The sequence below is a fragment of the Lissotriton vulgaris genome, chromosome 5, assembly GCF_964263255.1.
Source record: "Lissotriton vulgaris chromosome 5, aLisVul1.2, whole genome shotgun sequence".
In the NCBI taxonomy this organism is placed as follows: Eukaryota; Metazoa; Chordata; class Amphibia; order Caudata; family Salamandridae; genus Lissotriton; species Lissotriton vulgaris.
The window spans coordinates 882,636,238-882,660,491 of NC_141693.1; the positions used below are offsets into that span (position 1 = coordinate 882,636,238).

The window sequence follows — 24,254 nt, forward strand, 5'->3', positions numbered from 1 at the left end:
CACAGGCAAGCAACAATGCTTAGCTTATACCCAAGCTGCTTCATGGCTTGGGTTTCAGGCCCTCCTGTGGACCGGAATCCGTGCAGTCACAGACAAAGCCTATGTCAGTCATCAGGGGATGTTTGCATTCCAGCAGTTCCTACCTCTTTTTTTGCCCAATCGCCACATCACAGTCCGAGCTGTCATGCGCATGCAAGGATAATGCCACAGTACTCCAAACTAGGTTCCAAGTGTGCCAGTTTCAAGAATGCCTTTTGGCTCAGTGTTCACATGCGGAGGTTCACTGGGAACATTTTTTGGTGGTAAAGGCCGGCACCCATTGGGTTCTGTAATAATGGAACAACAACATCCTCTGTTGCAGCGTGGGCCTTTCTAAGTCCTTTTTCCACAAGTTGCCATTACCTGAAATTCGTCCCTCACCAGCTTAAGTGCACATCTCGACCAGATGACATTTCAGGAGTGTGGCCACCTCATCACCTGGATTGATCTGCCTCACTCTCAAGGAATTCCTCCAAGTCATTTGGTTCAAGGGAGTCCTTATAAAGTGTGAGAAAGTGCCTCTTTTGACATACTTAGCCCCACTCTTTGCCTGGAAAATGGTGTGGTTTTGATTATAAGTGCATAGGGTCCCTACCAATCAGGTCCCCTGTGCCAGTGCTGTTTCCCTAAAACTGTACCATGATAGGCAGAACTTCAGGCCCCCTGTAATTCCCTTGTAAATGGTGACCATGTACCAAAATGTAAAAGTGTAAATCCGTATTTGTAAAGCGCAAACTACTCACCCTTACGGGTCTCAAGGCGCTGGGGGCCATCGTGGAAATTAAGTGAGCTATTGCCCAGAGTCACATGGTGCTGAGCTGAGCTGAGCTGCCGCCAAAGCCTTGGAATCGAACCGTGAACCCTGTGCTCCGAAGTCAGCTGCCCTGGCTGCTGCACCTCACCTCTCCACTAGGGCATGGGGAATGAAGAGAGCCCCCTGGGGACCCACTAAGCAAGGCCATGCCACGGACACTGAAGTCTGCATGCCTTGGTAAACTGAAAAACGCCAACGTTGACATGGCAAACTGCCTGTGTGCCATGTCCAGTAGCACTACCTAAGGTATAAGTAAGTCGCCCCTCTAGCTGGCCTTACAAGCTCTAAAGCAAGGTACACTATATCACAGGTGTGGGAATACCTGCATGAGCAGATGTGCCCCTACAATATCGAAGTCTATTCTTAACATTGCAAGTGCTAGGGAAGCCATAGACAGTACAAGGGCTGGAAACTCAACAACTTGAGTTCTTCAGCACCGTGATGGCTTCACCGAACCTAGGAGTGTTTGGTACCAAGCAACTCCTCTTAATTAATCCACACTGATGCCAGTGTGGTATTTATTAAAATATGTACCCAGAGGGCACATCAGAGGTGCCCTCTGAAAACCTACCAATCCGGGTGTGGTCCCTGACTGGTTTAGGCAGCCTGCCACTACTAGACCTGTTTCTGGATCCCTGGGTCGAGAGCTCCTGCTCTCTGAGGCCAAAAACAAAGCCCATCCCAGGCGGAGGTGTCATGCCACCTCCCCAGGATGAGCACAGTGCTAGAGAGGAAAACTTCAAAGGCCTTGCTGCCTTTGTAATGCGACCCCAGCCTCTGCTGCTAGCAGCATATGGCAACCCCCGGTTCAAACACCCACTTTTGGCGAGAGAACCAGTGGGAAGACTTAGTGAGATAAGGAGGTGTGCCTCTCCATCCCCAACTCCACCCCTCAGATGCTGGAGGCGAAGTGAAGCACATTTTTCAATGGTCACTGTGAGAAGTTGGCCCGATATGCAGCGTTCGCTATTCTAGCGACCACTATGTATCGTTCCAAACGACCCTTATGGTGATTGGTTGTAAGTCAACCTTAGACCAGCTATCCTAGTAGCGTGGATACGAGCAGTCTTCGGGCTAAACTCTAGAGGGCGTGTTAAGCCAGCTGTAATACCATCACATACCCCTTGAACACCAAGTGAAAGGACACCACACAAGTGTTATGAAAATAAACAGTGTATTTATTAGAATCACAACAGCCCTGGACTCTTTATGAGGACAGGGTACTAAGCACAGAATAAAAGCTCTTAGAAAATACTTCAAGTGCACAATTAAAAACAAGTGCCCGAGGGCACGGAAAGTTTAGTGGTCTCGGGCGGACCCGATAAGGCAAGTCGGAAGCGAGGGACTCGGGACCCTAGAGTAAGGAGGCTATGCAGGCACCGGAGTGCCGAAGTTACCTAGCCACGAGGGCTGCGGCTGCACAAGTCTTACAGGCGTCGGGGTCTTCGCTGACGAGCCAGGAGCCGGAAGAAAAGGAGTTGCTGGCCGGCGACCAGTGATGAATAGTTCGTAGTGATCCAAGCCTGGATCAGTGATCGTTGATACCTGAAAGCAGAGGGGACCAAGTTCGTGCTACTAGCCAGTAGTCAGAGGGTACCAGGAAGGTACCGGATGGCCGTCACCTCGACTAGGTGAGTGGGCGACGCTAGGCTCTGCAGTCTCACGGACCAGGAGGCGTTGTCGGCGACCAGGATGGAGGTGCGAGCTGTCCCACGAAGATTGATGCTGTCGGCGTCGCTGGGCCCAGGATTGGGGCAACAAGCCTTGGCAGATCTCAGGGCCACGTGGTGGGCCTAAGATGGCGTCTTGAGTGGACCAGGAGGGTCCGGGGTGCTCCTCTCGAAAAAGGGAGCAAGGGCCGGTCTGGAGCAACCAGACCAGCAGCGTTGGTTGTCGGATGTCATCAAAGAAGGACACAAGCCAGCGGCTAGTGACCAGACAACGTGCTGAGCAGCGAGCAGAAGGGCCCCACGCAGATCGTGGAGATGCTGGGAGACTGCACTTCGGTGCTGGAGCTGCTCAGGGTCGGGGCTTCTCGGACCCCAGAGCACTCACCAGAGAATTGCTTCGATGGTCGTGCTGGTTAAGAAAGCGTGCAGGTTTTGATGATGGCCGGTCCCTCGAGGTCTCGTCGCACCCACAGATCCCAGCTGAGCTGACGACGTGGGTAGAGGTCAGAGGTGCCAGGGAAGCCGATTCTCGTCGAGCTGGGCCGTCGGATCCTTGAGGAAGGACTTGCAGCAAACCGCAGAGTTCTTAGATGGTGCCTGCGGATGCAGGGTGACTACTCCTTAGCCACAAGGGAGAAATCTTGAGAAGAGTCTCGAAGTCCTTTCGTAGAAAGTATTCTTGATTCAAAGATGATCTAATTTGGAAGGGTCCCCGCTCCGGCCTTTATCCTAAAGAAAGGGGCGGATACATGACTAGGTCCTGCCCTAAGGGTGGGACCAGGAAGGGGGGTAGTTACACCCCTCTCCCCCTGCTGGACTTTCCCCAGGTCAGGGGCTGCGCGCCCCTGGAACTGGTTCTAGCCGGCAGATGCGTAGTGAGCACCGGGGTGCCACTCCGCAGTCACCTTCTTGCAAAGCCCTACCTACCCAGAATACACAAACCCTGTCTGGGACGGTGCGAACACCGCCCTTGACAGGAAACCCTTTGTCCAAGCTCTCCTTGCTGGAAGGACTCCCAGCAGCAGGAGGTCAGACTCGTGTCTGTGGTGGCAGCATCCATTTTGTGGAGCTGAGGCTTCAGTTGACTTTAACCGGGGTTCACAGTTACGTACATGTCGCGTCCCTCTGGAAGGGCGGAATGCTAACCTCGTCACCAGGAATGGCGGGAGGGCAGCACCCCGATTCGTATGACACCTTACTCGACATGTCTTGATAACGCGATACCGAAGTTACCGATATGATACGCGTTATCATGGAACAGCCATTGGGTCTTGGTTCCGCAAGCTGCAACCGGGCTCGGCTCGTGCCAGAGCCCAATTCACACGATTCCATGCACTCTGCCTTCAGGATTGTTAAGGCCTGCCATAGGAGTGACTGAGAGGAACTCGGGTGTCCATTTTAAGGTTAGGTATAGGGATACTACACCTACAGCAACGGGCGAGTACGCCACGTTGCCCCAGCTGTCGTGCAGCCAGTTGTGTCAGATTTAGATGGCCATCCAGAGGTGGCATAATACATGCTTCAGCCCCTGGTAGGCCCTGGGTACACCGATGCCCTGAGTTACAGGGTCTGACAGGGTGGCCCAGTTCCAATTGGGTAATGCACCTAAGGTACACACAGCAATTTAGCGAGAGAACAGCTAGGCTGTGGGTCTGATTGGCAGGCCCACAGCCCGAGAAAGTCGTAAACCAGTGAAACAAAAGCAAAAAGTCCGGGTGATCATAGGATTGCAGACCCTACTCTCCTACAGTCACCATCTTCAAGATGGTGGGACTTAACCAATCAGGTATAGGGCTTTGCGTCCTCCTACAGGAGGGTGGCATAATAGTGGGTTTAGACACACCAGGTAAGGGAACCTTTGGCCCAACCTGCTACTCCCCAGTACCACCCCTAAATCTAGTATGTAGGTGGCTTCCCAGACGCCGATTACAGATTCCTGATGACCTAAGAAGAGCTGGGCACTACAGCATCGCTTCAGCACAGAAGACTGCAGAAACCTACTGACTCGGCCTCAGCCCTACCGTCCTGTCTGCTGCCCTCTATGATCCTACGCCAAAATACCACCCGTCCTGCAGCCCAGTGACCTCCAAAGCCTTGGGAGGACTGCCTGCTTTCAATAAGGAGCAAGATATCCTAAGAACAGCAGACCTATTAAATTAGAAACCAACTTAAAAAGCAAAATAACTCTCCCTTGAGGAACATTGAAGCCACCTCCGGACCAACCTCTGCACCCATCCCCCATGGCCTAAGTCCAAGTGGCCCCTCCGTCCTGCAAAGGTTACCCTACGATTCTGAGTTAGTCCACCGTGGGCTGACCCCTGCCGGACTCTACCTCAACACCTGCAGCCTCAATCCTAAGCCTACTCCTGACCGCGACCTGTCCGGTAAGCTGTTCCTGACACCAAAGGACACCCCTGTACTGGAAGCTTTGTGCCTTGGGGAACTTGACCAACGATTGCCCTACATTCCATATCATCACTTCTTACCTGGGAAGCTGTGGGTTTTCTTTGTTGGACCTCCTGGCCTCATATCGAAACATATCTCCCCCATTGAGTTGCATTGGGCACCCGATGCTGTATAGGCAGTCTGCACTTGGGTGCACTGTGCCACAGAGGGAGTATGTTTTGTGGTGCCTTGTACCCTCTGCATTCCCAGTGCTTACCTTAACTCCCGGAGACTGGGTTACTAAACCGCGTTACTAAACCGTGTTTCTCACCTGTAGCATTAGAACTTCGACTACCCCCCTTTCTCCATTCCGAATTTGAACCCTGCACCCAGCCCACTTGTGCTGCTGGAAGTGCAGATTTGCTACTTGCTTGAACCTTGTCTGGTGCAAATTCTTCATCCTGAAAACCAAGACTTTTAAGATTGATTTGATTGATTGATTGACTGTTAAATCATATACTTACCTCCAAAACCACATTCTTGTTTACCTACCATAGGTTAACATGGCTGTACTGAAAAAATTGCACTTTTTAAAGCGAAAAGTATTTCCTGTGAAAAACGTACTTTAGCTTAGAACGTATATCTTGGTCTTAAAATCAAACTGAAAAGACGCTTATTTTTCTCAAATTGGTGTGGATCTCCTTTTTGAGTTGTTTATTTATTAATCATTGTGTGCATAACAAATGTCCTACACTCCTGTGTGTTAGGCCTAAGGCTGCTCTACCTCACTACCACAAATAGAGCACTTTGCATTTACATTGAGCACTGTACACTTCTGGGGGAGTCTCTAGACTCTTTGCACGATATAACAACTTAGTGGTATATCATGTAAAGAGGCAGCTTCTTACATTGACAGACAACATGACCACCATGCATTACCTTCAAAAGCACGACGGCGCTCATTCTCCACTTCTCTTACTGCTTGTACAGGAGACCTGGCATTGGGCTATCCCCCACCACATACACCTTCTGCCGAGTGCCTTCCGGGAGTGTACCATCATCTGGCAGATCTACTCAGCAGGATGCATCAACAAGGCAACGAGTGGGAACTCTACCCCTAAGGCCTACTGCAGTACTTACCGCTCTGGAGTACCCCTCAAAGACCTGTTCACCTCTCTCAAAAACGCAAAATGCCCAAAATACTCTAGGTTCCCACAGTCTATTGGTACTGCACTATAGATGAACTGGTCAGGGATGTTTGCCTATGCTTTCCACCTCTACCATATGTGGTCCAGAAGAAGCTGAAAACATCCATAAGGCTTATCCTAGTGGTTCTCACATGGGCCAGATTGTCCTGTTACTCTACACTCAACTCCCATGCGAAGCTTCCCAGCAGGCCAGAACTTCGCTCACAGAATCAAGGCCAAATCAGACGCCTGGACCCCAGGCACTTCAATCTCGTGACCTCCCAGATTTCGGCTACTTGCGTCTCCTGCCTGAACTTCCCTTCTGAATCTCCTAGGCATGCCATGCAGCCTGCTATTTTGCAGTGTCAAAAAGGTTTGTCCACTATTGCATCTCCAGTCACCTGGACCATGTTAAGCCTAGTGTCCAGGACATCATTTGCTATCTTCTCAATCTACAAAAGTCAGGCCTCGCCTTCACTTCCGTAAGGCTACATCTAGCTGCCATGGCCACATACATGCAAAACAGGGAACACTCCTCTCTCTTTCGCATCCCATTAATCAAAGCTTTTATGGAGGGCTTCATGAGCATCATTCTCCCAGAGTCCCCTCTGCCCCTGTATGGAACCTCAACTTAGGTCTTATAAGTCTCATAGAACCCCTACCTTTGAGCCATTGTATTCTTGTCCTTTGTAATTCCTTTTGTGGAAAGTAGCTTTCCACATAGCCATAACCTCTGTAAGACTCATTACAGAGTTGCAGGCCCTCATTCTCAAAGAACCCTTCATTTATGTGCACATGGGCATGATCATTCTGAGTCGCCAGCCCGAAGTACGTTCCCAAAGGAGTTTCCCCTTTCCACTGCAATCCAACCATAGAGCTGCCAGTCTTTTTTCCCCTCAACGAGACTCCGTTGCAGAGAAAACAATTCATACTCTAGATGTTAAACACGCTCTCATGTATTAACATTGACAGGACGGCGATCTTCAACAGGATCGATCAGTTGTTTGTAGCCATGCAAATCCTTGATTAGGCAAGTTTATTTCTGAGGCTGGTATTGCTAGATGTATAGTCAAGTGCATCCAGACCTCCTACCATAAAGCAAAAAGAACCCTTCATGTTGCCCCAGGGCGAACTCCACACACAGCCATGGCCATCTTTGGTAATATCCCACTAGCTGTCATGTAAGGCATCTACTTGGTCAACCTCACACACATTCACCGCTTGTACTGGGCACGGCTACAGCAAACCATATTACAAATGGAAACATTTTACTTACTCTGTAAGCATCTATTCGTAGCATGAAGTGCTGTAGATTCACATGCACCCACCCCCCCCCGAAGCATGTAGTTCTTCTTACAGATATAATCTTCTTATCTCCTAACTTACTTTCACTATACACACAGTGCACCATAATGCGTTCGCTCACCATTCAATACCTATTCTTACCTGCTGTGCCAAAAGAATATCCATCATGGAGTTGGTACCCTTATGCATTCCCGACTAAGGGCAGAGTCACCGTGCATTCTGTAACTTGAAAGCTTCCTCTGAAGAAATACAATTTGCAAACATCCGAACCAAACACTAGATGGCTGGATTATGCAGAGCCTGTGAATCCACAATACTACATGCTACGAACAGATGCTTACCGAGGTAAGTTACATTCTCCTTTTACAACTTGAAGCACGTCTAAATTTGTGTGCCAACTGCCTGTGTCCCTAGTGAAGGCAGCCAGTTTTAATAGGAACATTAGGTTTCAAGAGAAAAATCGAATATTTGCTTAGAAAAAGGTAAACCATCTAAAATGCAGACAGCGTACTTTGGCATTCTGGGAGTACAGTAATTGGCAGGGAGGGCAACATGACTCATTTCATTTCATTTCAGAGTTTTATATAGCGCGAACAAGATCTTTGCAGATATCAGAGCGCTTTACATAGAAGAGTACATGAGGGAACAAAGTCAAATAGGTAGGTCGATAGTTCACAGAGTACAGAAGGGAACATGAGGGAACAAAGTCAAATAAGTAGATCAGTAGATCATACAATACAAATAATACAATTGGGTGGCTGCAAAGCAATCAAGTGGGTGATAAGACAGCTCGTACAAATAGATAAGGGGTCAAGCAAGTAATAAAGATCATCGCAGGGTGTTGATAGGGTTCGAGATAGTAGTACAGGTGAATTTAGCCATGAGGATAGCTTTTACTTCTTTTTTGAAGAGTGTAGTGGAAGAGAGAAGCCTGGTTTTGGGAGGGAGTGAGTTCCAAATCCTAGGCGCCATTCCTGAGAAAGAGCGCTTGTATGTTTTCTCCTTCCGGAATCTTCGAGGTTTCAGTAGAAGATTGTTTGCGCCTCTCGTGTTTCTGATTCCCCCAGAGATTGTCAATTTCTGAGCAAGGTAGCCGGGTGAGTTTAGGTGTACAGCCTTGTGTGTCATGCAGGCTATTTTCAAATGTATTCTGGCTTCAAACGGCAACCAATTCAGGGATTTCAAGTCAGGGGTGATGTGGGAGTGCTTTTTTGACCCCGTGATGAGTCTCGCTGCAGCATTTAGAGATGCTTTTAGTGGTGCGGTTGTAGTTAGTGGGAGTCCGCAGAGGGAGGTGATGCCGTATTCAATTCGTGGGATGACTAGTGCTTGCACCGCTGTTTGGAAGTCTTTGGCTGGGAGGTAGGGTTTAAGTTTCCTCAGAGTATTGATCTGGAAGTTCGCTCCCTTTGTAGCTTTGCTGACATGTTGCTGCATGTTGAGATTGGTGTCGAGTGTTATGCCTAAAGATTTTGCTGATTCCACGATGGTGGGTTGGACATTGAGTGCGGTTAGGAGTTTAAGCCATTGTTGAGTGGTGGTTATCTTCGCTGGAGGTGCGATCAGAAGGAACTCTGTTTTCAGGGCATTGAGTTTGAGGTGATTGTCGGCAAGCCAGGATTGGGTGCATCTGATCGTTGAGTTCAGGAGCAGGATGTCATTGGGAGATTGCAGTTTGAGGTAGAGTTGGGTGTCATCGGCATACATGTGAAAGTGTACATTGGATTCTTGTAGCAGAGTGGTGAGCGGTTCCATGACTAGGTTGAACAAAGTTGGGGATAGAGAAGATCCTTGGGGGACGCCTAGCGTTACAGGTACTGGCGTGGACATCAGGTTGTTGCTCTTGAATTTCTGCGTCCTGTTGCGGAGAAAGGAGGTGAACCATTTGAGGACAGTTCCAGATAAGCACATTCTTTTGTTTAGTAGTTCTAGTAGATTCTCATGTTTAACGGTGTCGAATGCGGAGGAGAGATCAAGAAGGATGAGGAGGCAGGTGTCATTTTGGTCTAGCATTTGAAGTGCGTCGTCAATTATGTGAGTCATAGCCGTTTCTGTGCTGTGTCCTGCTCGGAAACCTGATTGGTGAGGGTTGAGGAGATCGAATTGCTCAATGTGTTTAGTCAATTGTAGTTGTGCGCATTTTTCCAGCAGTTTGGCGAGAGTGGGGATATTGGTGATGGGACGGTAGTTGTTGAGATCCGCTGGGTCGGCTGTTGGTTTCTTTAGTAGAGGTGTGACCTGACCAACTTTGAGGGAGTCGGGTATGCTTCCTTGTTGGAGAGAGCTGTTGATGATTTTAGTCCAGAGAGGGAGAATCAGAGGGGTAAAATCTTTTACTGCGAAGGCAGGGAGGGGTTCCGTGAGGTGATTAGAAGGTTTCAGGGTGCTGAGTAATTTGCCAATTTCTTCTTCCGAGTATGTGTCAAAGGTTGACCATGTCGCATTGTTTTTTGGTTCAACGGGTGCTGGGCATTTGGGTTTGGAGTAGAGGCTTGCGTCAGTGAGGAGATCGCTTTTTATTTTGTCGGTTTTTTGGATAAAGAAAGCAGCGAAGTCTTCACATGAGGGTACCACACGCCCAGTGTTGAGTGGTTGTGGTGGCTCTTTGGATTGCGATTTGATTAGCTCAAACAGTTTTCTCGGGCGGTTCTTTGCTTGGTTAAGTTGGAGGCGGAAGAAGTCCGATTTTGAGCGTTTTATTTTCCTGAAGTAGGCGTTTCTCTGCTTCTTCAACTCTTTTAGGTGCATTGCAGAGGGGGCTGATCTCCAGGTCCGTTCTGCCATTCGCATGTCTCTTCTATCTTCGTTGAGACTCCCGTCGTACCATGGTTTGGAGATTTTAATGGCGACTCTTTTTAGTTGCATAGGTGCCGCCTCATTGATTATCGAAATCATAGAGTTGAGATAGTGGTCAGTCAGGGTTTGGACGTCCGAGGCGCCTGCAGGAGGGAGTAGGAGATTGCAGCTGTTAGGGGGCAGAGAGCCAGGGTTGAGCTTTTTCGAGTTTCTTTTCCAGACCTTGGGCTTGGAGAGCTGCACAGGGTTGACTTTGACTTTTTCGTTGATAAAGAATGTGATAATGTGATGATCCGACCAGTCACAAGGTTGGATGGATTCAAGTTGGATAGACTGCTCCTTGGAGATGATCAGGTCGATGGTGGAGCCTTTCTCATGGGTCGGACTGTTGCATATTTGGGTGAGGTTCAGGGCATCGAGGAAATTTTTAAGACTGTTTACCACTGCGTCGTTGCTGTCATTCCAGCGGAGGTTGAAGTCACCAAGGTATATTTGGGTGAGCTGGCGACCGGAATTGGTTGAGATCATATCCATGATTTGTTGGGAGAAGGTGAGGTTGTCCCTGGGTGGGTGGTATATGCTGTGCAGAGTGCATATCGGTTTGCCCTCACTAATAATGTCGAGGCAGATGTATTCACAGGATGTTGGGGATGGCAGGGATGTGGAATTGACTTTCTGAACAGAGAGGTTGTTCTTGTATATGCATGCGATTCCGCCACCTATTTGGCCTGTTCTGTCGAGCCTGATAATGTGGAAGTTGGGAGGAACCAGAATGTCCATTATGGGTGTCGAGGATTCAGTTAGCCACGTTTCAGTCAAGATGATTAGGTCAAGGCCCTGCGATAAGAGGAGTTCAGCAATGGCTGCTGAATGTTTCGTCGCCGATCTGCAGTTGAGAAGCGCGCATTTGAGGCGGGGTGTGTAGAGGGTGTTAGATTGTTCTAGCGAGAGAGGGACTTCTCTAAGGTTATTGGGGATGGAGGCTCTGCTGTTTAATGTGGGTGGTCTAAGGGGATTTGGGTGTATCGTGGGAATGTTGCGGTGTGGGGTGTTTGTGTGAGTTTGGGGGGCTGGTTCATAGGAGCGGAGAAGGGTGAGTGTGTCGAGGTCAGAAGAAGAGTTGTGGGTGCGGCGAGGGCGGTTGTTGCGATTAAGAGCTGGGATTGATGTCAGCTTGGGGCATAGCTGAGTGCGAGAGTTGGCCTGAGAGGTGGGGGACACATTTGGCGGGGAGGTGTGGATGTGTGAGGCGTTGCAGGGGCGATGCTGGGGACTACGGGAATTGCTGCGCCTATGAGCAGGGTTTGAAGCCTGGTGTGGGGCGTGGTGAGGGTGGGGGACCGCTGGGGGGGAAGGAGGCAGGTTGGGAAGGGGGGTGGAGGTGGCTGTGTGGTGTATAGGACATGTGGAGAGTCGTTCTTTGATGACCTGGATGTCTTCTTTGATCTGAGTGAGGGTGGCCATGATGAGTTCCATCGTAGGGTAGGTGGTGGGGGTGGGGATGGCAGTCAGGGGTGATTGGCTGGCCAGGGAACTCGTGTGCAGGCGAGGGGGAGGGCTGGTGTTCGGGCAGGTCTGCGTTGTGTTGGAGCGTGGGATAGGGTTAGGGAGGTGAGAGGTTCTGGACTGTTGGGGAGTGGATGGGATAGGGAGGAAATTGATGTTATGGGTGGGGGCATTGGCGGTAGGCGTGGGGGACAACGTGTAGGCTGGGAGACTGGTAGCTGTGTTGGAAGGAGGATAGCAGGGGCTGAGAGTAGGAGGGGGAGTGGGAGTGGAGATGATCCTGTTAAGGGGAGGGGGCGTTAAATTAAGAGAGGGAGTACGTTCTGCGCAGTAGATTGGTGGGTAGTGAGGACTGAGAATGGGGGGGGATAAAAGGGGGGAATTGTCAGAATGCGTGTAATTCTGGTGCTGGACTAAGTTGGGAGTGTTAAGTGTGGGGATTGTGCTGTCAGCGCCGAGCGGGGTGTTAATGCCCGCTGTAGGTGTGAGAGGTGTGTTGAGGGTATGTGTGGAGGTCCGGTCGTTGGTGGAGGGGGCGGGGGAGCGGGCGGCGTATGAGGGGGAGCGATCTATGTCTGAGATGGGGTGCTGAGTTGGGATAGTGAGGTTGTGGGTGGGGGATGGGAGGTCAGGGGTGGTAGGTGTGTCCCTGATTGAAAAGTATGCAGCTGAGAGGTCATGGTTGGTGGAATTGGGGGAGATATGCGTGTTTGTCCGTGACTTGGAGAGGTGTTCTTTGAAGTTGGGGAACATGTTGTCTAGCAGTTCCAGGTTCTTGTCTGTGGATTGTAGTAGGACAATCCCGGTATTGTAAATAGTGATGGTGGCTCTGCCTGGAAAGACCCGGGATGGGGAGATGGAGAGAGTTTGGCTGTGTGCGGATTTTCTAGTCGAGGAGACGGTGAGTAGGGTGAAGAACGCTTTTCTCCATTGAGCTCTGCGTGTGGTGTGGAAAATGATATCGGTGTTCAGGGATCCATTAACCGGTGAGAAGTAGGTGTCAGCGAAGGGCTTTTCCGAGTGTGACCTAAGGAAGTTGTGTTTAATGCGTTTGGCGGCTTTTTTGGTGAGTGATGGTGGATATATGATTTTGTATGAATGTTTGCCGATGGGGTCCATGTTGCGTTGCAGGATTAGGTGGGTATGGGAGGATGCAGTAGTGGACTATAGTAGTACCATAGTGCAGAAAGACAAGTTTGCAGAAACGGGTGCAAACAGTTGGAAACACAATGATAAGTCACAGCAAGCAAGATGATATAAAAAGTGACACTAGTACTCAGCCAGCCTTTCCAGGCTATGAGAGTGAGCAGTAGGGCAAATACATACGGTAACTAGTATGGTACAAGGTGTAATAATAGGCATAATACTGATAAAATATAAGGGTGGGGTACAATGGGTGAGTGCACTATACTATAGTTGATAATATTGATATTGGAAAGGGTCCAGATACACAATTTACAAGACTCAAAATTCAAAAGTCGAGGGTGACTCTGGTTGTCGGTTCAACTAGTGTGAGGTAGAAATCTGTGCATTTACAAATGTTCAGAATACAAGTGAAAGTGGCACTCGTGAGGGCTCCAATATACGAGGTAATAGTCTGTGCATACAGGTGTTCAAAATACCGATATAGGTGTAGTACTGCAATGATGTGTAAACACTCTGGCCTATATAAGGTAGTAATCTGAGTAATACAGATGTTTAGAGTAGAGCTAGAGCGTACTAATGCAGTGATGGCAAACACACTTTCCTGTATGAGGTAGCAATCTGTGTAGTACATACATTCAGATAAGGCTAAAAGGGCAATATTGCACCAATATAGTAATAGGTAGGCATTCTTTCATATATGAGGTAGTAATCAGGTCTAAACAAGTAATAAAACTATAGTGAGAGTATAATAATATATAGGCATAGGGCGGCATTCTGTTCTAATAGTCTACAATACTATAGTCCCATAGAGGCTGAAGACTAGACTAAGATGGCCGCCAAATAGTTCAGATCAGGCAAGTAGTCCTTTGTTTGTTGCTAAGCAGGCTGGGAGAAAGAGATAATAGTCCTCTTTTTGCTGCTATTGCTCTGAGCACCGGGGAAGAGATTCCACTTCCTGTTCAAGCAACCAGAGCTCAAGTCTGGCTGGGAGTCTTATCTCTATGTGGGGGAGTTGAGCTGAAGGGGCACGTGGAAGATAGAAGGTATGGGGGGATTTATTGTTACAGTTTTATGGCCCCCGCCATTTTGTACAAAGGAATAGAGTTTTTCAGTGAGTTAGGCTTTTCAAAAAGAGAGTCGGTGGGTGGGAAAAGTAAATACCTGAGATTTGTGGTTCAGTCCCTCTTGCCAGCAGAGTTAAACAGAAGCATTACAGAAATCCATGGTTGGCTTCCTTCCCCTTCGTGGGTGTATGTGACTGGTTAAAAAATGCATCCCAGCAGTATACCGATGTCACGGGGGGCAGACTTCGGTGTTCCGCCGCCCCAACTGGTCCTAATTTGCTCCTTATGATTGTGAGCTGTGTTAGCTCTCACGGCTCCGCTTCGTGATCTAGTGACCCCCGTCGTGTGAGCCAGCACCTGTGATCAGCGTCCCTCCCTGCTCTCCAGACCGCTCGTGCTCCTCTGCTGCGGTGTGCGGGGGAGGGTGGGTCGCCGTGACCCGGTGCTGCCTTTTCTGCCGTCGGGACCGACCATCGACCGTGTCCGGTGCCTTCTCCCGCCTTCGCCCTGGTGTCCGCTGCCCCGCTCTCATTCCTCTACTGTGGCGGTGGTGCAAGGGGTGGGGGGGGCTCCGTTGTCTTGTTCCGATGTTGTGTTGTTGTTGCCTCAGCCCCCTTCGGTCCTGGGGTGTCCGCTGAGGTGTCTCCCTGGCTCCCGATCACCGCTTCAGTTCGGGGGTGGGAGGGGACACTCCGGTGTGCGTTCTGTTCTGTTCCTGGCTGTGCCGTGGGGTCCGATGCTCCGCTTTGTTCCTGGTGCCCTCTGCCCCGCTCTGATTCCTCTGCTGCGGCGGTGTTGCAAAGGGGGTGGGGGGGCTCCGTTGTCGTCTAGCTCCTCGCTGCCCTCGGTGATCTCCTGTCGATGCCGGTGCAAGTGCAGCGAACGGCGTCCTCAGCAGCAAACAGGCGGATGTTCCGAGGTTGTTGTTGTTGCCTCAGCCCCCTTCGGTCCTGGGGTGTCCGCTGAGGTGTCTCCCTGGCTCCCGATCTCCGTGTCTGCCTTCCGTTCGGAGGAGGGAGGGGACACTCCGGTGTGCGTTCTGTTCTGTCCCCGGCTGTGGAGGAAATCGGGTGTCTCTTACAACCGACCCGAGCCTCACTCCGCCTTGTTGTTGTTCCGCTATCCCAGCTCGTTCCTCCACGGACGTTGTGAAGCTGGCGGGTCGCGGCGGTGTCCAGAACAAGATTCCTGTTCCTGGGGAGGTCGATGGCTGCTGCTAACAGGGATATACCCACTTCAGGGATCCCAAGCACGGGGAGCTCCTTCGGGGAGCTCCTACCAGGCGGCCATCTTTTTATATCCCATGATCGACGCCCTCGCACAAGAGTTGGGAATCATCAGCATCCAACGACTAGATGGCAGAGTAATGTGCAACAAATGAATCTAGAAGATCTCCAAGCTGCTAAGCCATTGTTACAGATAACTTGTTTATTTTAAGGTCTGATTGAAGTATTGGGTTTCTGAACCCTACTGCTTGTGTTACAAGGATAACTTCTTCCACTAAAATATTCTGAACATTCAGTGTTACCGATACAATTTCTTTAAGGGCAGTTTCCATCTTCTCAAACATCGACTCTGAGATCAACAAGTCTCTTGCAGCTGCTGTAAGAAGCATTGCAGAACACTGGAGCTGCCAAATTTCTTTGCAATAGGTCTCACCATTGGGAGGCTATTCTTTGCTTTAAGAACTTACTTCCTTACTGGGCAAATGTCTCCCTGTTGTATCTCAGGGTGCGATTTCTGAATGACACTGAAAGGCTGGATACCATTTAGAAGTGTGGAAGTGAGGTGTCTCTTTGAAACTAATTTCAGTAAAAAAGAATGTCTATAGCTCAGGTCAAATCAAACCATATGTTCAATATTTGGTAGAAAAGTGCCATCTTCCTGGTATTTAACCCACTCTGGTCAATTGTGCTCTTAGAAAAAAAAAAACGCCCAGCAGAATTCTTATTTACTAGGTGCACTATTTCCACCTGGAATTGCACACAACTGAGAATACTATATGTACTAGACACTTCTTTTTAATCTAGTCGGATCTAGCTAAATCCTTCCTGCTATTAATACAATAGAAAGACACTGCAGTACAAATTAGTGTGCTGTATCTTATAAACCTAGATTTCTATTTAAAGTAATGAAAGCAAAGTAAATTCAGTAGAAATGTTAACTCAGAACAAATGTTTTTTTGGCGTGATTTAGAGGATGGTGAACTGATTCTCCAGCATGAACAAGATTTATATCTCACCAACCTTATTTAAGTATGTGATATCCTAATGCACTTGTAATTAGACATTGCCAATGCTAAAAGGAATGCTAAAGCACACTAATGAAGTTTTCAAGGACCCAGTTAGAGCAAGAATACTTACCCCAAGAGTTGATAAAAAAATATATAAAGCTGCTCCTACTGACCCAGTTTATACTAAGGGTCAAGTGCCCCTGGACTCCCTTGTTGTATCTAATGCCTGCAAGCGAACCAATTCAGCCACAGGCAACGCCCCTCCTCCTGATAAGGACTCAAGGCTTATAGACAATTCAGGCAAACTTATTGGGTCACAGGGCGCAAATAGTTGGCGTATTGCCAGTGTGCAATCCCTTCTAGCACGCTATGACAGAGCACACTATGATGAACTAGAAAAGCTAATACAGCATTCACTGAATCAATACAAGGGTAAAGCCAACAACCTCATTCAAGAGGGTAAATTAATTACAAGCACCTCTATAAAATGTGCACTAGATGCCGCTGACACAGCATCTTGTGGCATTAACACCAGCATCTTGCTATGCCGCTATGCTTGGCTTCGAATCTCCGGATTCAGCAAACAGGTACAGTCAGCTATATTAAACTAGCCCTGTGACCAACAACATCTTTTTGGACCAAATGTAGATTCTTCATTTGAAAGAATAAAAAAAAATACAGAAACTGCCAAATCTATGGGAGCCCTACAACTACCCTCTAATAGAGTCTCCTTTTTGTCACTCCTTTTATAGGGATGGCTCCAAAACAAGGTCATCAGAGAATACCTCCTCTACTTATAAAAACCAAAATCAATGTTTCTCCTCCTGAGGATACTATCAATGAGGATATCGAGGAAACAACAATCGGGGAAGAGGCAAAAATAATTCCACCCGCACGTCCCCTGCAACCAAGCAGTTACTTCCTCTCGCTACCCTCGACCATTCCACTCCTATCGGGGGACGCCTATCACAGTTCCTACCTGTCTGGAATTCCATTACAACAGACGAATGGGTAAGACAGATTATCCAGTATGGTTATTGCCTGGTACTCACTGGTACTCTACCAAACATTCCTCCCAGAGAACGACTAATGTCCTCACAACATCTCACTCTTCTCAAACAAGAGGTTCTCTCCCTGTTACAAAAACATGCAATAGAACCAGTCCCTTTGCCTCATCAAGGCACAGGAGTGTATTCACTGTACTTTCTAATCCCAAAAAAGGACTGCTCTCTCAGACCAATACTGGACCTCAGGCCATTAAATCTATACATTCAGTCAGACCACTTCCATACGGTCACTCTCCAACAGGTGCTCCCACTACTTCAACAAGGCTACTTTCTGTCCACTCTGGATTTAAAGGACGCCTACTTTCATATTCCCATTCACCCCGCTCACGGAAAATTCTGAGGTTTGTGATGGACAGCCGATACTACCAATTCAAAGTCCTCCCATTCGGGGTGACCACATCACCTAGAGTCTTCACCAAGTGCCTCGCAGTAGTGGCAGCTCACTTAAGACGTCAGCATATTCGCGTGTTCCCTTACCTGGACAAGTGGCTCATAAAAGCCAAGTCACACAGCAGCTGTGTTCAACACACATACAAAACAATCCAGTTGCTTCACAATTTGGGATTCACTGTCTACCTCTCCAAATCCCATCTCCAACCGTCCACAACACAACAATATCTAGGAGCTACAATAAACACTTCAAGCCCTCGTATCAAAGTTTCAGCCTCAACACTCATTACCAGCTTGAGTGTTCATGCAGTTAATCTGGATGATGGCCTCTTGCATTTTCATAGTCTCTTACGCAAGACTCCAGATGCGTCCCTTACAGGAGTGTTTGGCTCGTCAGTGGAACCAGGCTCAAGGTCCGCTAACAGATCTGGTGTTGGGGGACAGCCGCACACATCGCTCTCTGCAGTGGTGGAACACTCAAAACCTTTCCAAAGGGTGGCCGTTCCTCGACCTGGTTCCACAGATAGTGCTGACAACAGACACATCGCTCACCAGCTGGGGAGCTTATCTTCAATATCCTACAATTCAGGGCATGTGGACCTCTCAACAAAAACAACTCCACATAAATTATCTGGAATTGATGGCGTTCTACCTAGCGTTAAAATCCTTTCAACTCCACCTCGTAGACAAGCTGTCCTGGTCCGTACAGACAACATGACAGCAATGTATTACATACAAAAACGGGGGGGGGGGGGGGGGCGGGGGAGGGACGCACTCTCTGCAGCTTTCACACCTAGCTCAAAGCATATGGAGATGTGCCATTACACAGAACATGTACCTCCATGCAGAATTTCCCCCATAGGAGAACACAATCAGAATGCAGGTCTGCTCAGTCGTCAAAGACATCAGATCCACGAATGGGAACTTCATCCTCAAGTTCTGCTTCCATCCTTTCAAATGTGCGGCCACCCAGAAATAGGCCTGTTCGCCACACACCAAAACGCAAAATGCTCAAGCTTCGCATCCAGGTATCCCCACCCATTGTCCAAAGGCAATATGCTATGGATGAACTGGTCAGGCAAATTTGCTTACGCTTACTCATTCCGCTAGTGGTTCGGAAGCTCAAACCGCATTCCCTCACAATGATTCTGGTTGCACCAACCTGGGCCCGACAGCCATGGTTCACAACCCTCTTGGAACGATCAGTAGTTCCTCATCAAAAGCTACGTCTCTCACCCAAGCTTCTCACTCAGAACCATGGAGAGATAAGGCATCCAGATTCCAGTCAACTCAACCTTGCGATCTGGCTCCTGACATCTTAGAGTTTGGCTACCTCAATCTCCTTGACCTAACACATATCACAGATACATTTGGTCCTAATTAAGCCTTCACTGTATCGACATACACTGTTTTTAGCATTGTCCAGTAGTCTTAGAATAAATAATCTTTAGATAAGTCATACCAGGACAATTTTTAACTCACTGACTTTTTTCTTTACATTCATCACTCACATACCCGCTCCACTGTATCCCAGGTGTTGCAGCACACCTTGACGGCACTCGGCTGTCAAGGTGGCCCCGATGATGAAGCATGTCACCGACCAGGTCGGTGAGTGAGGGGTTCCTTAAAAACAAAGAAGGACTTCTTCTTTTTCTTCATTAGAATCTCATCCCACCGATATCGCTTTCTAGCCTTATCTTTGGTGGTACTCCTTATTTTGTTATACAGTTACCTCAATCTCCCGCCAGACTGCATCAACATCATTAAAGAGGCTAGACGTCCTACCACTAGAGCTTGCTATGCCGCAAAGTGAAAAAGATTTATAATTTACTGTACAAATAACAAAATTAACCCACTAGATGCTTCCATTCAAAACATCTGTTACCTTTTGCATCTACAACAATGTAACCTAGCGTATACATCCATTAGACTACATCTCGCTGCAATAGCAGCCTATCTCCAAAACGGGTAACACTTGTCTTTTGTTTAGGGTACAAGCTGTCAAAGCATTTCTGGAAGGACTCAAAAGGATAATCCCACCTAGAGTCCCACCCTCTCCAATATGGAACATAATGTGGTCCTTACCATACTCATGGGTCCCCTATTTGAACCTCTGCATAAATGCGAATTACAATTTCTCACCTGGAAAGTAGCTGTCCTGGTTGCGATCACCTCTCTCAGAAGAGCCCGTTAACTCCAGGCATTAATCGTACAAGAACAATTTGTGCAAATTCATCATAGCAAAGTGGTTCTTAGGACTAACCCAAAATTTCTACCTAAAGTAGTGTCTCCTTTCCACCTTAACCACTCTGTAGAACTCCGTGTTTTTCCCTCTACCAGACTCAGTAGCAGAACGACCTCTTCACACGCTAGACATAAAAAGAGCAATACTTTACTTCTTTGAAAGAACAGAATCCTTTAGAAACACTACACAACTTTTTGTGGCTTTCTCCCCACCTCATAAAGGCAATCTTATCTCAAAAACAGGGATTGCAAGGTGGATTGTTAAATGCATCCAAATATGCTATGCTAAAGCCATACACACCTTAACCATTCCCCCTAGAGCTCACTCCACACGTAAACTAGGGGCGTCTATGGCATTCTTAAGGAACATTCTCCTAGATGACATCTGCAAAGCAGCAACTTGGTCTTCACCACACACGTTCACAAAGCACTATTGTGGAGACGTACAAGCAAAACAACAAGTTGGTGTGGGCCAGGCTGGATTTAGAACACTTTTTCAAACCACTGCAACAGATACAGGTAGTCACTGCTATGGAGGTAACTGCTGTATAGTCTATGCACAAGTATACGATCTACAGCTCATATGCTTCGAACGGAAAATGCTACTTACCAGTTTACATCTGTTCTTGGCATGTAGAGCTGTAGATTCATATACTCCCACCTGCCTCTCCAGTCACCTCTATCTGTTCCTGTACTATCTTACTTAGATACATTACACATGGAAATCCTTTTCAAATTCTTACTAACTCCATCATAACCCTCCATGGCAAAACAATCTGGAGATGGAGTCTATGCCCATGCGCACTATTGTCCTAAGGAGGAGTCGCCTACCTCGTGACTAATAAAGACTTCTTCCAAGACAAAAACAAAGTGCAAACATCCGAGCCCAACACCAGATGGCGATCTATGCACAAGTATACAAGTCTACAGCTCTACATGCCAAGAACAGATGCATAATGGTAAGTAGCATTTTCCTTTCTGTGCATTTTTGGATTAGGTTTACTGTCTTTACTTATTTGAAGAGTTAATTGCATTTCCACAAGAATTATTCTAAGATTTTTCTTTTGCGGTCAGTAAAATTGGAAATAATTAACGCTCTGTTTTTCTTTTACCGAATGCCTTCACAGGTCTCAATACATATTTAAATTTGAATACATCTGTCAGTGGAACTATTCTCATCGACCTGTCTCTTCATGACAAGGAATTTTTGTCGGTGGAAGAAGAGGTATGGTCGCTTATGTTTGTTTCATTTGTGTAAACCATGTAGCTTCCCAACCAGGGTTTCCCTGCGCTGATACAGTGCCAGTTACATCACTGTAGATGACTTTAAAAATAAATGTGAGATTTTACCTGAGCAATGCTTTGCAGGGATCCAGCTGGTGCACAAGCGGAAGAGAGTGCCAGAGTTTGGAGGCCAGATAACTGAACAGGCGTGCTCCAGGTCTGCCTCTCTTGGACCTGGTTTGTATTGCTAAATTAAACTTTGCGGAGTGTAGAGCCCTGGATGGCTTGTACAGGATTATCAGGCCTCAAATGAACCTAGGTCCAGAGTCCGAGAAGGCTCTGTAGCAATATGTAATGCTGTGATAAGCCAGTGTAGTAAAGACAAGTAAAATGAACCCAGAATGATATTTAGGTATGCGGAGTAGCTGCTACAATGCAGTATTTTGTAGCATCCAGTCATTTTAAGGATGAACTTAAAAAAATATATATCAAGCACTTTTAAACAAATACAGAAATATAGACGCCAAAACTATCATGTTCGAGGCATGTGAGCTGTAGATCACATGCTTTGCATACTCCTGCCATCTAGTGTAGGGTCTGAATGTGCGCAAATTGTTTTTCTTCAAAGAAGTCTTTCCAGTCACGAGGTAAGGTGACACCTTTTCAGTGATCGCGCGCATGGGCCTTGGGTCTATTGTTAGATTGTTTTTTTACGCCATCGGGTTTCGGAAGTGTATTGCTGCGCTCTAGTTCGAAACCATTCTTCGGGTTCCCCTTGGTGTGCTATCCATTCTACCTGTGTTGGTATTATTTCAAACGCGTTCCCATTTCTCTGCGTATCGTATCCGTCGAGGAAAACCTCCATTTCGATCAGAAACCTTTGGGAAGGCCGTCTGGCTTAACTGCGTTGGTCCACCTTGCAGTCGATGGAACAGACTCCATTCAAATTCTGTCCTCATTGCCACGCGAAGTATCGGTGCACTGACTCGCATGAAGTGTGCAACATGTGCTTGTTTCCAGAGCACAATGAACAGGACTGCGACGCGTGTAGATCATTTTAATCGAATTAAAATGCTCAGTGATTGTCAGCTCGACGTCGCGAAATGCAGAGCCAAAACGTCGAATACACGTAGGACAAATTCGGCGAAGGATCCAAGCACGAATTCGACGCAAAAAGGGCCAAGTAAGCACAAGAAGAACTTGTATCAATTCCGCAATCTGACTCTGAGATGCAAGCAGACTTACCTCAAGTTCAACGGGCCGTGAATACCGAACAACCCTTGCCCCAAAAGCCTTTGGTTCCACCCCCGCCTTCGGGCCACGGTCGGCACCAAAAGATATTTCTGGAGCCCTGTCTTCCGGCTCGGCATTTAAAGATGTTACTAAGCCTGCCGGCTCTGGATTGAGTCGGCCAAAGTCAGCCACTGCGCCGAAACCTTCAGGCCCGAGGCCGAAAACTGCTTTGGAGCCATTCATTGACACTGAAATCAAAGACTGCTTCGGAATCAAAAGCTTCCGCTGAAAAGTCACTCCATCGGGGCACTGAAGTCTCAGTGCCGAAACCGAAAAATGTTCCTCTGAAGCTGCAGGATCTGATTTTCGACGTCCGACCACCAAAGTCAGACCCAAAACAAAAGAAACTTTATATAATTCGACATACAGGACATGTCCTTACTAAACTGCTTCAGAAACGTAAACCTGAATTAGAGGACACACTTTGTCATATTCCTTTGAAGAAGAAGAATGTAGGTACTAACACTTCTCCTCCTCCTTTACCACGTTCCCCTGCACCACCTTCTCAACCATTGGCGCACTTACTCATTACACCAACTAACTTTCCACCACCACATGATGATGATGATAATGATAATGATGGAGACGGGGGGAACAACATTTTAGCAATAGATTCCTGGGAGGATTACAACATTGATTCACCCAGAGGCAAAGCCTTCCCCTCCTGATGATGAATCTGGGATATCTGGAATTACTTGCATGGATTACAGTTAGACATAGAATCTCTAGAGGAAGTTTTTTATTTGAAACACTCAGGAACACACAACGGGCTAGCCATACTCTACCTATGCTCAAAGGTATGATGAGACATGCCAATGATATTTTTAAAGACCCAGTGCGTGCTCATATTCTCATCCCCAGAATAGACAAAAAATATAAGCCAGATCCCTCAGATCCACCTTTTAATAAAGGCAGTTACCACTAGACTCTTTGGTTGTTTCTAATGCCCGTAAACAGGCTCATTCATAAACTACATGGGTGCTCCCCCTCCAGACAAAGAGTCGAAACTGTTAGACGCCTCTGGTAAAAGGATAGCTGCCCAAGCAGCAAATCCTAAGCGCATTGCTAACACCCAGGCCTACTAGCCAGGTATGATAGGGCACACTGGGATGAAATGGAGCAACTGCTCCAATATCTTTCAGATGGGCACAAAGCAAAAGCTCTGGATGTAGTGCAGGAAGGGAAGCTCATCTCTAACTCATCAATTACATGTGCTTTAGATGCTGCTGACACTGCAGCTAGTAAGATCAACACTAGTGTGTTATTAAGAAGGCATGCATGGTTAAGGATTTCTGGTTTTATATCTGAAGTCCAACAGTCTAGTTTAAATGCTCTATCTGAAAAGGAGCATCTCTTCGGCCCGAAGTGGATAAGTCCTTGGAAAAAATGAAAAAAGATACGGAAGCAGCCAGGTCTATGGGAACTCTGCAGTCTCCTAATCGTGGCTCCTTTCGTTGCTCCTTCTATCGTGGAGGGTCATAAACCATGTCCTCCTATAATACTACCGCATCTTACAAAAGCAACAATCAATCTTCCTCTACAAGAGGTTTCTTTAGCGGTGGGTACAGAGGTAACAACGGCAAAGGTAGGGGCAAAGGTTCCTCACCACGTAATCCCCCCCCCCTAACAAATAGTGACTTCCTTACACTTCCCCCGGTCATTTAACACCTCTCAGAGGACATCTTCTACAATTTCTCCCCATTTGGCAATCTATCACCACAGACAAATGGGTGTTAGGAATTATCCAGCATGGTTTTTGCCTGGAGCTTACCAACAATCCTCCAAACATTCTCCCACTCTCACAAAATGTCACCAGATTATTTACACCTGCTTAAACGGGAAGTCCAGTCTCTCTTGTTAAAAAGAGCCATAGAGCCTGTACCATTACAAT

At 47.6% G+C, this 24,254-nt stretch overlaps 1 protein-coding gene across 2 annotated transcripts in view; it reads left to right on the forward strand.

The window, feature by feature from the left end:
• The window catches only part of TNKS2 (tankyrase 2), a 691,336-nt gene that overhangs the window by 426,101 nt on the left and 240,981 nt on the right, over positions 1–24,254 (forward strand). For both annotated transcript variants that reach the window (XM_086922459.1, XM_086922461.1), the window contains one exon: positions 20,974–21,071. In XM_086922459.1, the coding sequence (XP_086778585.1) occupies positions 20,974–21,071 (98 nt within the window). The remainder of the gene's footprint in view (positions 1–20,973; positions 21,072–24,254) is intronic.